We start from the raw sequence: 16,805 nt of genomic DNA, 5'->3' as shown, positions 1-16,805 counted from the left end.
TTTAGAAAGCAACTATTTTACAATTGAATTTTGGTGTAAATGACTCTGTATCAATAGGCTGCTACTGTTGGTTATCATGTTCTGTGCATTTGATTGTTTTTAGACCCAAAACATCCATAACACGTTAAAAAAAAAACAAGCTGATGCCAAGCAGAGGCATTAGAAGGACAAATATAAAAGCCTGTTGTAGCCTAGGCATACTGCACTTTGTAAGTTGTTGGTTATATATATACACAAATATTTATACAGACATTTATCATTAGCAGTGTGAAAATGTGTGTAGATTATTAAAGAGACACTAGTTGTCACTTTCCATTAGTGTGATGCCAATTTGGACACTGCTCAACATTGTTTGTCCAGCACATTGTCTCAGATGTGATTAATTAGAAGAACAAAAAGCCCACCACACATACACTAAACACACTCATACAACCACAAATCCTGCTCCTAGGCCCGATGTCTCAAGACAGAGTGTGTTAGTGAGGTAATGAGGCTCTGCGATCCTGAGAACTTTCCAATTAGATGCAAGACTCCCCTTCTCCTCTCTAATGAAGAAACCCCTCCATTAATCACCTGTCCTCCACCGCAACACTTTGAAGAGCGGGCTGTGCACTCACCAGGCTTTGATACGCTACATGAAAGAGGAGTGGAGGGAAAGAGGGAGGAAGGGATGGATATAGAGAGGGAGAAGGAATGAGAGAAAACAAGGGAACTTCAAAAGAGTGAAAAATAACTAACCTGGGTGTGTGGTAGCTGCAGCACACACACACACACACACACAGACACACTGGAGAACATGATGTTTTAAGATGAGTAGCAGTCATTTTTTACCTAATCATCCCACCACAGCCACCGTCACTTCTTCTTTGCTCCCCTCAGGCCTCATGCTCTCTGCTTACGCTCGTGTTGGGGCTGTGCTGGGGGACAAGGCCCTGCTGGAGAGGGCGGCGCAGGCTGGTAACTTCCTAAAGGAGCACCTGTGGGATGCTGAGCAGCAGACCATCCTCCGATCCTGTTACCGTGGAGACGAAATGGAGGTGCAGCAGATGTAAGGAGAGTTTTGATAATGTGGCAGTTGAGATTTAAAGGCCCTGAACACCTACACTATTTTCTCAATCAGCTTGTTATTATATGATTGATTGGGTCCTATATGAACACACTACCTTCGGCTCAAGTTTATTGCATATTGTGTTGCTTATCGCACTTGTATTTCTCTGTTTGTGTTTTTTTCTGTGCTCCTCTGAGTGGTTTGAACTCCGTTGGAAAGACGTGATGTTACACACTCCTGTGCACCAATCTTGATTTAGTAACATTAACATTTTCAGTTGTGGGGTCGTTTAGTTGCCAGGGCATTGTCAGTCAAACCCGATCAACCCAACCTTACACAGTCCTCATGAAGCAGATTAGCTGAAGTTTTAAGAGTTAAACTCTTAATATAATTAATGTGTTTTTTTTAAACAGGGGTTCTGATATATGAACAGTTTTGGATGACTATCCAAACGTGTGTACGGAGTGTGTATTGATAAGATAAAAGTAGTAGTATTTCACTACAGGTGCAGTAAGATCTGATCTTGTCTTGTCTTTGTCAATTTCTAGCACTGCAATGGCAATGCCAGAACATTCATTTAACTCCAAGAAGAAATAATGCAACAAATTCTGTAAGGGAGGGTTTCACTTTTAGTACAGCAGCAACAAGCAGTTGTTGTACTGTGCTAGGATGACTGTTTATATGCAAGCAGGAGACGAGGCTATTGGGATAAATCAGGTTATGGCAGGAAATCAGAGAACGTGTTCACATGCATCGCAGTAACCTGGTTACTGTAAAACTGCATTTACATGCACAGGTCAATAATTGGATTTCTCCTTTAGCCTTGAACATACTGTATATTTGAAACAAGATCGGCTATATTGTCAGTGGATTATAGATGCCTCTTGAATGATATACAACGTTGAAGATGTTTCCCTGGTCAGAGCTTTTGGGCTGACAGCACAGTGAGAGGAGAGGCTGTAGCAGGAGCATTTGCAGTTTTTCTTACTTATTGTCTGTATTTGAATTTTATCCTAGTTCAATAAGCATACTGATCAACTATGAAGAATTTTTTAGACTTACCTATCCTAATTTTAGTTTTTGGTTGAACTTACTATGGCCAAGAAATCAGGTTCCTCTAGCAGAAATGTAGCTGTGTTAACACAAAATATTTGAATCCTTTCATTTCTCTTATCCATTACATTTAACAAGTGAGCTTACTCCATACAGCTAACAGTAACAACAATAATAAACTCCCTGATCGGCTGGTGGTAGCATTCAACCAGTGGATTCGGCTGGAAATGTTAAGGGCATAAACACACACGCTCACACAAACATGCTGTGTGTCCAGGTGTCCTTGTTCTGTTGGCCAGCCCTGTGCCCTAGTTACTGTGAATGAGTGAGTGTTAAAAGCCACCGAATCAGCAGAAAAATATGCCAGGAGACCCACAACACACATGATGAAATACATACAATTTTAAACACACGCATGAACATGTGCCTAAACACTCTGGCCTTGTTCCACGGGTTCCGTCTCATTCATAATTGTCCAATTCAGGACAGTGTCATCATTGAGAATGCTTACCAAGGCCCTTTTCTCGAATCCTGGTTTAGTTTCCATACATGGGTACATCACATATGGGCCATGGACTCATTTACCAGGAGGAATGATAGGTGAGACTAACTGGGTTAATAGGCTGTGGAGGTGTAGAGGAGCTGATGCCATGGGTTTTCTGTGAGCCTTGCCTGGCACTGGATGATTGAGAGTCTTACTACTGTCTTCAGGGACCAGAGGGAGGCACGGTCCTAGTGGGACACTGGTGATGTTGACTCATTCCTAGTTGATTTGTCAACATGTTTGGATGCATATGCAGGCTGTTATGCACTGAATTTACCAGTGATTGTTTGTCAGAAGATTCTTTGGTGATGAAGTGTCATTGTCTGCAGGTTTTGTTCAGTCATGTTAACTAATAACCTCTGTTTATTTCAAACAAACTCTTGTTTTTGCTGGAAACGCATGACAACGCGCTATACACACGAACAGTGAGCTATGGGTTTAACTCATGCCACACTACATGGCCAAAAGTATGTAGACAAGTATGGTCATCTGAACATTTAACCTATATGTGATTGTTGAACATATCTTTCCAAAACAATAGGCATTTGTATGCTTCTCTAACACTCACTACTCTTCTTGGAAGACTTCACACACGATTAGAACCTGGCTGCAGGAACTTTCTCCCATTCAGCCACAAGATCTATCAGTGAGGTCAGCCATTGATGTTGGTGTTCCAGTTTACCCACAAACAAACTAGGAAAACCATTTCTTTGTGGACATGGCTTTGTGCATGGAGGCCGGAAAAGACCTTTCCTAAACTGTTGCACCAAGTTGTAAGCACACTATTGTCTAGAATACTATTATAGGATGTAGCTTCAAAATTTCCCATAATTGGATCTAAAGGGCCTAACCAAAATCATAATTAACAGCTCCAGACCAAAAATACATCAAACACACATATTAGTGTGTTTGTAGTGTTTGGCTAATGGTACTCAAACCAGAGTAATAGTGCATTTGTTGGGCACTTCCTTTATATTCCTATTTGGTGCACAGCATCAGGACATTTTATGTTGGATTGAGTGAAAATTGACGACAGTGCCCATGTTCATAGCAATGAAGGAACATGTCAGAGTGATTCTGTAGCACAGAGGAATAAGATATATCAGTAGATACATTCATTCTTCGTTATGGTATTTTCATGGATTTATTGACAATCAAAATGATATAAACTTTCGCCAGGCTGATCCCATTAGAACAATTATCACACTGTGAATACTACTAAGCCCAATATTTAGCAAACCTGATCCCTAAACCTGACCCCAGGCATTCTGATGGTGTAGTATGTAGTATGTCTTTTGTTACACCACCCTACCACTTAAACGTACAATATTTCGCCATTGATAACACTGAGTGTATCCTGTAGTCTAAGAGATGCAGTGAGTGATTTGAGAGAGGAGATGCAGTGACACAAAGCAGAAGATACAGTATTCGGTGTGGGAAGGTCCATAAAGAGCAATTAGATGAGAAATACAGAACATGAGATGAATTCCGTGGGTCTGCAAATTGTCACAGGAAAACAAACCGGCTACATTTCCTGATTAAAGAGTCAAATGGAAATATTTCTCTCTCCTATTATTTTTCATCATGACATTATGATGTGTTATTTCGTATGTAATGGCACAGCATAATAGTTAAACAGTACATTATGCAGCATGAGCAGGTATATTAAATTATTCTCTAACATAAAGGTCACTGCTGTTGTTAAAATCATGGGAGTCGATGTGTTTACCTGACCCATATCGCCCCAATAGATTTCTCCCTCTGAGCATTATTCAGGGCGTAGTGAAGTAGCTAGTGTATGAGAGACCATTATGAAGCTATTATTGTGAAACTGTCTCTGAGTGCTATGATATGGGAGACTGACAAGGCGTTTTATCTTTGCTCTCAGGGAAATGACTCATTTCACAATCACTATTGAAGGTGTGAATGAAAAGGCTGCTGAGTATTTCTGAAAGGCTTTTACAGTTTTGTGTCAGTGAGGCCCTCGTGAGGTCTTGTTCTGTGTTGGCATCGTGCTGGAGTGACAAGTTACTGTGGGAGAGAAGGGGGAAAATTCTTTGGTGAGTAACAAAAGTAGAAAAGTTTTGCTCAGGTTAAAAAACAAAAAACAAAACACAACTTGGCAACAACTGCGGTTCTCACCGGCCGCAGTTATAGTGGGTGTTTTCTGCTCTCCGACCACTCAGGGGCAGTAATGAGCCTGTTACGTCTTCGTGCACGTGAAGTAGGCAAGAAGACACTACATACTTACTTGGACCACAAAGGTAACCTGATAGTGTGTTACACAGAACCATTTGGGAAGAACTTTATGGATGAACAATCTGTTTATCACCATCTATCACAGGCGAACTTCAAACCATATTGAAGATCAACCAGATCCCCAGATCAACAAACCATAAAACATAATCAAACTGAAGCCGGTCGAGACGAGCGAGAACATCTTTTTCATCAAGAAATGCCTTCAGTGATGGTCTTAGCTCTCTCTCTTTGAAATACTCTCCAGTTCTGATATAACTGATGCTACCAGCATTTATGCAAACCTCTATGGCAGCTGCCATTGCTGTTTCGAACAGTTGCCTCTTTCATTGTCACACATAGCGTCCACCCTGTAGATGCACAAAGGGAACTGGATACAGCGTTGGATGGAGCGCTCCGTTCATTCCTATGAAACCTGCTCAGTAGAGCATAAAGCCAAAGTTACCATTTGCCATTACAATTACCATTACAATTCATAATTTCAGGCACTGCGACACTGGAAATAGGACAGTGGCATGAAGCGATGCAGCGCACTGGTGTGGGGGTTCTGCGTAGAAGATAATGGTGGCAGCTGTTCTGACGCACGTCCTTTGGGGCCAGTGTGTTTTTTTGCCTTCAATCTTGCCTTTTTCTAAATCTTAACTTGTTTACCAAATGTCAGATTCCAAATCCATTCTTCCCCTTTTGGATTTACAGTAGACTGGCCTTGTCCAGGCCAGCGCAAGAGTACCTGCTGTCTCCTTTCGACTCATGAGTCAACTTCCGTCTGTCTGTCTGGGAAAGATAGGCCTAGATATGAATACTTACCTCGCTATGACCTCTCAAAGTCCTCATGCACTTCATCTCCTCCAAAGAATCCTCCTGTTTTCAGCCTCTTGACCACCAGCCACCTGCCTCGCCTGAGGCAGCACTATCTGGCTTCCTGTCACCGTCCATCTCCCTGCACTCACCCAGATTGGGTGTCATTGTGGGAAATGGAGGTGGGGGGCCTGCTGTGTGGCAGCCCAGACAGGTTTTGTTCTTGGGGTGTAGATGTGACTGAACAATAAATCCAGTAAAAACCAATGACGGAGAACAGAGAGGTTGTAAAAGTGAGTCAGATTAGTATAAACAAAAACTCCACATGTAGAGAAGACAGGAGGTGAACTAAAGTGTGAATGAAAAGATGTTCTGGGATTAAAATTTTAGATGGTGTAAAAGTTACCTGACAGGACATAGATGGAGAGACAGGTGAGGGGAGAGGTGGCACACTGATGCTAGAGGGTGGTCCAACTATCAACGGATTTGTTTAAGTACTGTCCTGTTTCACTCGGAACAAAGACTGTGTGTACACAGTTGTGTGTGCATGCATACATGACTCTGATGTCTTCTACAGTATGACGAGCACAGAGAAAGCAGATTAATAATTTCATATAGAGAAAAATGCTTTAGGGAGAGATTACACTCAGAAGTGTATCATAACGTAGCCCTGTTCTGTCACAAATAATTCCTTCAGGCTTTTTATAGTCTTTCAAGCCAGTTCTTCTGGGTTTCTGTACTGTCTTGATAGAAACCATTGCTTGATCTTCTTCAGACATTATAAACAAGCATTTGGTATATATAACATGAGAAAAAAACCCAAGAAGAAGCTGAACTAGTTCACCAACAGTAACCCATCTCAACACTTCTCACACTGATCCGTCAATGAATTCTTAATGAAAACTGTCCTCATTCTCGCTCTACTTCTGCTTCTCTCTTCTTTTTTTTTCATCTTTCTTCTCCCGCTGTATTCCTCAGATCTCCCCCTATCTCTGGCTTCCTGGATGACTATGCCTTCATCATATGCGGCTTGCTGGACCTGTACGAAGCCACGCTGCAGACGGAGTGGTTGCAGTGGGCCGAGGAGCTGCAGCTCAGGCAGGACGAGCTGTTCTTGGATGACCAGGGTGGAGGCTACTTCAGCAGCGACCCCAGTGACAACACTGTACTGCTGCAACTCAAAGAGGGTGAGGGTGGATACATTGATATATGAATGGTGATGGATATCACCAGTCTAGATCTTGAAACAAACTTTTCACACAGTATTGAAAGTGGGCCTTGTATGAGCCAATGGAATCCATGTATCATTCGTTCTTTTCATATTTAATATAGAATCCAACATCGGAAAATGAACAAAACAAAACAAAACTAATAACTGCTTATTTTTGGAGCATTAAAATGGGAAATGAAAAAATTATTTTTGATATTTAATGTGATATGATAGTGTCACATCACTGTGATCTGTAAGGTCATAATCCTCATATAAACAAGACAAAGAGTCTATAGCCATGTTAGAGACTCTATAAGGCTGTACTTGTGCAGAACTGTACTTTGAGCTAAATGCTAAAGTCGACCATGCTAATATGTTCACATTGACAGTGCATAAATTAGTAGACCAATCTTCAGGGTTTGTGAAGTGAAGCCAATGTGGAAATGTCTTAAACTTGCATTCTTTCTAATGGCCAGCAGGAGCAGCTTTTGCTGCTGGCTATAAAACATGTCGACGGCCATAATGTCAAACTCGAGGCTTCATAACGATACTCCACAAACCAATGGGTGACATCACGGTAGGTTCACACCTGATGGTTACATTACCAATGCTAAAATGCAGATGTTAGGAAGTATAATATTTACCACTTCATATCTGACTTTAGTACATGCACGTGAACATGCTGATATTCACGAATTAGCACTCGACACAAAGTACAGTTTAGGCTAATGGGAATATGAATAGTTATGTAGGGCTTCAGTCAAATTGTTTAATTAAAATGTTCACTTGATGGTTCTAGAAGGAAGGTTAAGGGATCACCAAAGTGATTCCTATCTATCCTGTGTAGGACGTGAATGTCTGCACCAAATTCTTTGGCAATCCATCCAATAGTGTGTCTCAAAACAGCAAATCAAGCTGGTGGTGATGCGAGAGGAAAAATCAAGGGATCACTAATGTCACTAGGCTTCATCCGTTGGAGAACATGAACATCTGGATGAAATTGTTTTGTTCCAATAGCTGTTGGGATATTTCAGTCTGGACCAAAGTGTTGGACCAGCAGACCAGCGTTACCATCCAGTTGTAGAAAATAAATAAAGTATTGATGCTACTGCTGCTGGCTGTGGCTCTAATAGATTTGCAGGGGAAGAATTGATGGACAGGTGAAGGATTAATAGTTCTACTGCAGCATACCTCTGTGGCTTAGACAAGTTGAAGGATGGATAGCTTGGGCAGCTGAAAAAAAAGAAAACTGTTTGAGGCCTCCACACGCTGCAGGCAGTTAGTAATATCAACACATTAACACAGTTTGATCACAATGATTTGAATGAACAAAAAAAATCATGAAGGTATGGCTGTTTCTTTTTTTTGTCACTGGAATGTTAATGAATGGGTGTAATCATTCATCCATCATCCGTCTCTTTCTCTCCTGCCTATATCTTTCACCTTATCGATTGATCTAGAGCTTAACATGATGGAAGCTTCTGCTGCTCTGCCTGTTTGGTACTCTTGAACCACAGGAGAGGAGGTAGGCAAGGATAGTTGGATGGATGGATGAATAGGTAGAGGATAAAAGACGAGAGCAGAGAAATATTGACCTCCTCTATCTACCTCCAGTGAAGTGCAACCGTCTCTCACTCAAGTTGAACTTCTCCGCCGTGAAAGCACTCGAAGACTGATGCCCTGATTCTTCAGCTACTTTGATCACCAGACCTGTCAAATCTGTCTCCATTCAGTCTCTGAGTCCATCTTCTTTTGACAGATTGAAACAGCACGGACAATGTATAGTGAGAATCTGAATTCCTCTTTCTGCCTCTGCCACTTCTCATCTCACTTACATCTTGATTCACCCTGGATCTCTCCCTGTTTTTTTTGCTGCACTTTACTTCTTTATGTCATTTGTTGTCCTCATTGCTTGACTTATATCCGCAATAAGGTAAACCACTGGCATAATATATAACAAAAATTTGAATCTCGTTGTAATAACAGTGGGACGTTTGAAGACTAAACTATTCAACTTTGTTATAATAATCGGCGTATGTTAATTAGCAGTATGTAGAATATTTTTTCAGTTTTTGATATGCTTCCTGCAAAAAAGCATATCTTTTTTATTTTATATTGCTGTTTAATTTTGGATATGTTTCTTAACATTATTTTTTTACAAAAGTGTGTGTTGAAAGAAGCCACTTGTGTCATTCGTAATCACGTCATGTAAACAGAAACATTAGATATTTGAACACTGGTCCACCACTATGGTCCAGACTGAAATATCTCTATTGGATGGATTGCCATGAAATACAGACATTGATGATCCCCAGAGAATTCTACTGACTTTGGTAATGCACTGACCTTTGCTTTATGATTAAATACCAGTAAAACGAATTACATTCCTGTCAGCCTTAGCTGTACTTCGTGTTTAGTGCTAATAAGCACATGTTAGTATGCTAACACACTAAACTAGGATGAACATGAACTAACATGGCAAACATTATACCTGCTAAACATCAACATGTTAGCATTGTCATAGTGAGCATTTTAGCACGCTGACATTAGCATTTAGCTTCACAGAACTGCTAGCATGGCTGCAGACTGTTGCTCTTGCTTTTTACACTGGAGCCTGCTGGATACTGGATTTTTGAAGCATTATAGTGTCAAAAACTAAACTAGTCAGTTTCTAAATTATATCTAAAACGTAAAGGTATTTCTGTACTGCAGTCACTTATCAGTTAACAGATGCACCAATATCAGTTACAGGCTAAAATCTGCAAAACAATGAAAATAACATAACTATTGTATAACTACTGCAATATATACCAACAATATTTACAAATAACTGCATATTTTATTCAGTATGTAGTTTAATGTTGCGATGCTGCATTACCTCACAGTGCCTGCCTAAAGGAGTGTTTTGGGACCAAAAGATTGATGTGATATAAATATAAATGGGTCTGACCTTGAAGTCCACGGCAGCTCTTCTTCAGCTGCCAGTCCACAACTCCAACTGATGGCCGCTGGCAGTTCAGAGAAGCTGACACCTTGTAGACATGCAGACATTTGCCTTTGATCTGTCAGACCAAAGTTTCCAGTCTGGATCCAGTTGGTTGCCTGGTTCTTTTTGTTTTTGCTCTCGAGATACTCTGTCTGACAGCGACCATTAATTTTATCAGCTTACTTCTCCCATTTGTATTTATATTCTTGTTCTCTTGTCATCTATACTTAGTGTAATATCTTTGTTATAATACATTAGTGCTGCCAGTAGGCCGGTCTTTTCCCTCCCTGATGGATTTTACAGTTTCTTTTTTCTTTGCTTTACAGGATACACATGTATTTTTTTTTTTTTTTGCTTTGTTTTTTTTTATTGTGGGTTTTCTGTGTCATAGGTCTAGGAAAATGGAAGAAATCTGTCCTATCCACTTTTCCACTATTGCTGCATCAATCCATATAGTAGTTATAACCCAAAATTTACTTCACATCTTAACTAAAATCATGTGAATCTCCTCTGTTGAGTACGCAATAGACCTTTTTCACAGCAGCCATTTTAACATGAAATAGAGTAATCACAGGTGTTACGAGTGATGCTAATTAAGGTCCTGTCCCATTTAGTGTAGCAGAGCCTTTCCATTGAGCCAACATGCACAGTGGCAGCACCCTGACTCTGTTTAACCTGAATGGAACAAAACCTTAATATGTACCCTACTGTTTCATGTCAAAATGGCTGCTGTGAAACAGGTCAGCTTCAGACTGGCAAGCTTGAAACACATGTTCATGTGTTAATATTTACCTCTGCTTAAGAAAGAAAACTAACTCTAAACTCAGAATGCTATCTGTAAGATTGTCAGTTTTAATGTTCCAGATGCCACAGCTCTGAATTTTTTGAACCTAAAAAATAACGACACACACAATCAAACTCACACTAACTCATGTGCCTGTGACAGATTAGCTTGGTGCAAATAGTTCAGACAGGAGAAAGATAGCACAGATGGGCGGGGGAACAGGGGAAAAGCTAATAGTTATTCTTGTTTAGAACTGTTGACAGATCAGAGATGATGGTGTGTGTGCGCAGGAGTGCCTGTGCCTGCACGCCGTCACACCTGCATCTGTGTGTGTATCGGAGCTGACGCGTGAGAGGTTTCTCATCTGAGAGGATTGACTGTGCCATTATGGCGGCGGCACCGTGTAGGGCTGAAGCCCATTAGTGACGCTACAGCCTCTGCAGTGTGGACGCCTGTCCCAGCAGCATAGCCTGTCACTGCAAGACGGATTACCCCGCCACACTGCCACTCTACATTTTACTGCCATGCCAGACTCCCCTGTGTACTTGTTTTGGCAGAGTAAGGTTCAAATGATATACAGTATCTGTTTTTCAACGTATTTTACTTTTCTTCAAAAGAATCAGCTGGCTTTATTCAAATATTTGCTCTGTCTTGTGGCTGAAATGCATTTAGATGTGTTCCCAGATAAAGGTTAAAAGGATATATCAGCTGTGTTATTCAACCCAAAAAGTCAATCACTCATCAAATTTAAATTCACCATTTACCATAATTCTAACATTATGAAATAAATAATCAAATAAATACATTGTGAAATTTATGTCTGTTGGAGATAACATTCAGATCAGTCCTCGTCATTTAAGAAGAAGACAGGCACAACTGCAACTTCACAGGCGGTCAAGACCCTCGATTATAAGACTGATAGTTGTGTAGTGTGAACAGTACAGAGATCAATTTTGAAAGTGATATAGTGTTTCTTTAGCATAATTATCTTGTCATCTCGAGAAATCAGGCTTTTATTTTCTTGTGCTAATGAGATAAATTAAGCTTTGTTAGCTTGGTAACAAAATGATTAACTTGTGATTTCGAGATAACAGACTTAAAAGAAATGGCATTTTCCCGATAATACATTTCAGGGCAGAAATCCCCCCAAAACAAACTGTGTAGGTGTATGTGTGTTATTTTTGTGTCATGGATCCTTCTGTGTGTGTGTGTGTGTGTGTGTGTGTGTGTGTGTGTGTGTGTGTGTGTGTGTGTGTGTGTGTGTGTGTGTGTGTGTGTGTGTGTGTGTGTGTGGGTGTGTGTGTGTGTGTGTGTGTGTGTAGGTGTGTAGGTGTGTGTGTAGGTGTGTAGGTGTGTGTGTGTGTGATTCTGAGTTATTTTGTCATTGCTTTGTGTGACTTTCATGAATCTGTTTTGTCATGGCTCTTTTTGCATGTGTGTGTGTGTAGGTGTGTGTGTTTGGGAGCAGTTTTGTCGCAGTTATGTTTGTATGTGACCTCCTTCCACGGGGCTCTTTAAGAAGAGAGATTTATGAAATGTTGAAAGCGGACAGGCTCGCTCGCTCAACCTCTGTGTGTGTTTACAGTAAGTGTGTGTGTGTGTGTGTGTGTGTGTATTGAGGCTTCTTTGCCATGGGGCTCTGGGAGAGCTGAAACATACTGCAAGATAAAATGAAATTATTTCTGCAGTTCAGTCATGCATGCACCATGTGCATCTATATGTGACTGTAAATCCGTGCTTGTCATAAAAAATATTGTATGTGTACAGTAGAGTTTTGTTTGTGTGAAGCGTTATCTTTGCTCTTTGTAAATTTTAACCCAAAATCACAGTTTGACTGAAAAGCAATTCAATAGTGTTTTTCTCAGACATTCATAGACGCAGGCATCAGAGCATTGCTGAGAAGCAGACTTAGCGAGGTCATGGGTTATGGGAAGATCACCTCCAGGCTCTCATTGGACACTGATAAGAGATAAGGACCAATCCCTTAACAGGGCCAGGTCATGAGGTCATCTGTTAGTCCCATCACATCACGCCACACACTGGGACATTGCGTACTGCAGGAAGTCATAGGGAAGGTATGGAGTCTGTGGCTTGCCATCTTTCCTGGCAGTTTGACAAATTGTAACAGAAAGTCTGTTTTGGACCAGACGCATCACATTTGTTACAAGATGTATGTCTAATGTAATAGTAGAGACATAATATCCGTTGTGCACCCATCCTGTTTAACACACGCATCTTCTCTTTGACTCTGTGCTATCATTCTGCCTGATTATTATTGGTCATATGACTACTACCCTGTGTAGTGAAGTTGCTTTTTGAAACAGTATACTACCAGCCTGAGACTATAACTATTGAAAACATGTAAAAATGTTGTGTATCTTTCTGTGTGTCTCTCAGATCAGGACGGAGCCGAGCCCAGTGGTAACTCAGTGTCGGCGTCCAATCTCCTGCGTCTGTCCCACTACACTGGAAGACAGGAGTGGCTCCAGAGGTCCCAACAGCTGCTGGCAGCTTTCACCGACCGGCTGACAAGGGTCCCCATAGCACTGCCGGAAATGGTCCGGACTCTTATGGCCCAGCACTACACACTCAAACAGGTTAATCACATACTCACATGAACTGATGGGTACATGTTTGTTTAGTTACCAGATAAACTCTTTCCAATTGTGTTGAGTATTTTAATGGGTAGGTGGGATATAACTTAAAACTTTGCTTCTAATTATGCAGACATTTAGAGAGCATGTCGCAGAGTGATGTGCCACTATGTACGGAATGTTGGCACCTACTAGCACTTTTTATCTCTGTTAACACACGTTGAAGATTCTGCTCCGAGGTACATGGATACAAGGATCAAACGAAAGGTCTGGCTTTCCGTGGTGAGCCCTGAAGGCTAGCTCAGCTTGGGGAGTGGGTGTATTTACCTGGCTGTTAGCCTAAACTCGTTTTCATGTCCGCCTACTGAAAGCAAGTGTTTCCACTTGCCTGACAAATTGTGCGAGCACAATAGACGTTACATTTACCAACAAGAGCTGAGCCAAACAATACAGAGCAACACAACTAAAGCTGAGGAAGAGACTGGTGGAACAATGAACATCCCCGTATGGGCTTTGCTGACTCGCTGTTAATAACCGTGCTCTGAAGAGAAAAATGCATCAGTGCAAGTAAACTAGACTGCTTCAGCAGGTCACAGTGCCACAGAGAACTTTGTCGCTTTAACAGTAAGACCATTCAATATTTTCAGTAAGTAATGCTTTCATATGTCAGCATTTTTCAGTATTGATGATAACGGAGGAATTAGTTGGTTAATGTAGGATTAAGCAAATAATTCCCTTGAGCTATAAAGTGTCAGAATGGTCACAAACAGCAGTCACAACTTAACCAGAGTCTAAAGTCATAGCTTAAAATGTTTTTTTTTTGTCTGACCAATAAAAGGAAAATTGTCTGTTCAACTGACAGTGTTAGATATTATTATTGCTATTTTTAGTTTTTTTCTACCTATATTCCTATATGGTTCATAGCAGATGGAATGGAACATAATGTAGGTTTAAAATGTCCTTTACTACTGAGAAGAAGAAATCAGGCAGATGGCGATGCTATAACATTCAACTAACTTGTGAACAGTGAGAATGTTTTTACTTAAGATTTAGTGGTTTTTTACTTATTAGGAGGCTATAGAGGTCACATTCTGCAATTGTGAAACTTGACAGGTTTTTAAGCTTTGATAACATTGTTCACTTTATATGACTTATAATAGTGGTCAACCAATGTGTTTTTAATGGCTGATGCTGATATTTAGAGAGCACATATACAATGCAGATATCAAAACAAAGAAACATCATATATAATTCCATTCTTCCATGCACATTACTTTCTTTTATATAGGTTATGCTAGCTAATAACAATTAGTTTTTTATGGCATTTTTATTTTTTATTACTATTTTATTTAATTATTTAAGGAGAGTGGGGTACAGTATGTCAGAAGCAACATCATTCAACTGTATTATTCTGTACATTATAACATAATATAAATGCTTGCCAGCAACGGTTTTAGATTAGATTTGCTGTCATTTGGGTTGGGTTGGGAGAAACATGTTAACATTTAGAAAAGACGATGATAAAAAAAGTTATAATACAGCGCTTAAAAATAATCTTTTCACCTCCTTCCCAAAACTTCACCAGCCACACTGAAAAAGCCGCCATCAGATGTGAGTTTGTTTATCGGCCTTACGAGTGCAGGCATCACCTCAAAATGCCAGATCATCCATCACTAATTTATAATGTATGTTTGGTTGCTACATCTCCACCAATAAAATCTTAACTCACTCTGATACTATAACTCAAAGCACCATGATTCAGACCCTGTTTGGAGAAACCTCAACTTGCCGAGGTCTCTCCTTTTTAAACAAGATGTGTGATACATAATTTTTACCTCAGCTGAACTGAGTTAGGTCATCTGAGGACAGTAGCTCTATCTCAGCTCTCTGCATACATGCGCACTTAATCCCTAGACACACTACCTCTCAAGATCGTTTTTTCCCTGTTTTTTAACAGCCGTCATGCATTTAATGGGTTATTTGAGCTGTTCAGCCTCGGTTATATAATCGGTTTTGAAATATTAACACCCTCAGATAGCCTCAAACCAGCATACTAGCAAAGCACAGCAGGACTTGCCCCGAAGTTTCTCGGCCACTCTGAGAAAACTTTCAGCATGAAGGCATGTGCTGTACAATCAAAGGAGCAGAGAATGAGATGGGGAGAGGACTAGAAGCAGAGAGAGACGGGGGATAGTTAGCCTCCTGTCGGTCATGTACGACCTGCGGAGGATGAGTCAAGGCTGCAGGGCGAGGGTAACGAGCTCAGGGGCGAGGCAGGGTGAGGCGGTCCCAGAGAAAACACCTGCCTCCCTTGTTACTGCTACAAATACAGTACTGACCTCTATCACTTCTTCCTCCTCTCCCCTCCTATCATGTGTCACCTTTCCCCTCTTATTCCACTCTATTCACACTCTTTCATCTTGTTATCTCTCTGTCCTCTCCCTTCTTCCCTTTCCTTCATATTTTCCCTCCTCTCACCGTCCTCCAATTTTTATTTTTAGATCGTGATCTGTGGCCAGAGGGATGCCCCGGACACCGCAAGTCTTCTAGCCACAATCAACTCCCTCTTCCTACCACATAAGGTAAGTGCGTGTGTGAAAGGGTGATGCATCATCTCGACAAACGTACGTGTCTTCAGTCCCCAAAGCAACCCTAAAAAACAAACATGAAGTTGCAGCCCATAGACGTCCATTGATTTACATCAGTAACTTTTTATAGTGGAAGCGGATTCACAGTAACCTTTGAAACATGCACGCACAAAAACACACACACACACAGATGCAGAGTGGGAGCAACCTACAATAGTGCCTCGGGTGTTGGCTGGTTTAAGTGTGGTTCTTTAAAGGTCAGCCTGAGCTCCTCTCCTCTCCACAGTGTATTCACTTCCCAGCTATCTCTTACCTTTTACCTTAAAGCCCTTTTCTAATGTCTAGATGCCGAGTGGGTCTAAATCTTAGAGAATCTCAGTGTGTGTTTGTGTGAGAACCTTTACTGCCAGCCTTGACTCAGGCTGTTTGTTATGATTTGGACAGCTGTCAGTCTGAGTCAGACTGACATTCAGTATGGATAGCTAAGGCTGTCATATTTATGTTCCCTATGGCCACGTTTTTCAGACATTTCAGCATTACTTTAAGAGAATTCATTTGTTCTCATCAGCAAGAGCTTGTAGGTTAAAGGAATAATTCGACATTTCACCCTTATTTAGCTTTAGAGTTAGATGAGAAGAACGATACCGCTCTCATATCTGTCCAGTAAGAATAAAGATAGTGCCAGCAGGCTCAGCTTAGCTTAGCATAAAGACTGGTAGCACACTCCCGGCCAAGAAACAGTCCTGCATGTCCCATAGATTCACAACTTGACGTTTTTACACTTGCTTTTATACTAGTTTTTGCGCCATTAATTCCTTAGAGGTGCTGGTAGACAGAGCCAGGCTAGCCATTTCCAGCAGTTTCCAATCTCTGTGCTAAGCTAAGCAACTTCATATTCATCATTTATTTATATCAGAGTGGTATCAACCTTTCCATATAACTCT

At 40.9% G+C, this 16,805-nt stretch overlaps 1 protein-coding gene across 2 annotated transcripts in view; it reads left to right on the top strand.

Moving 5' to 3' along the window:
• Positions 1–16,805, top strand: part of spata20 (spermatogenesis associated 20) — a 41,919-nt gene that overhangs the window by 9,202 nt on the left and 15,912 nt on the right. For both annotated transcript variants that reach the window (XM_051417976.1, XM_051417977.1), the window contains exons 12-15: positions 880–1,048; positions 6,678–6,886; positions 13,077–13,276; positions 15,775–15,855. In XM_051417976.1, the coding sequence (XP_051273936.1) occupies positions 880–1,048; positions 6,678–6,886; positions 13,077–13,276; positions 15,775–15,855 (659 nt within the window). The remainder of the gene's footprint in view (positions 1–879; positions 1,049–6,677; positions 6,887–13,076; positions 13,277–15,774; positions 15,856–16,805) is intronic.

The sequence above is a fragment of the Dicentrarchus labrax genome, unplaced genomic scaffold (genome assembly GCF_905237075.1).
Source record: "Dicentrarchus labrax unplaced genomic scaffold, dlabrax2021, whole genome shotgun sequence".
In the NCBI taxonomy this organism is placed as follows: domain Eukaryota; kingdom Metazoa; phylum Chordata; class Actinopteri; family Moronidae; genus Dicentrarchus; species Dicentrarchus labrax.
The sequence above is the reverse complement of the archived record's forward strand: the minus strand, read 5'-3'. Positions and strand labels throughout refer to the sequence as shown.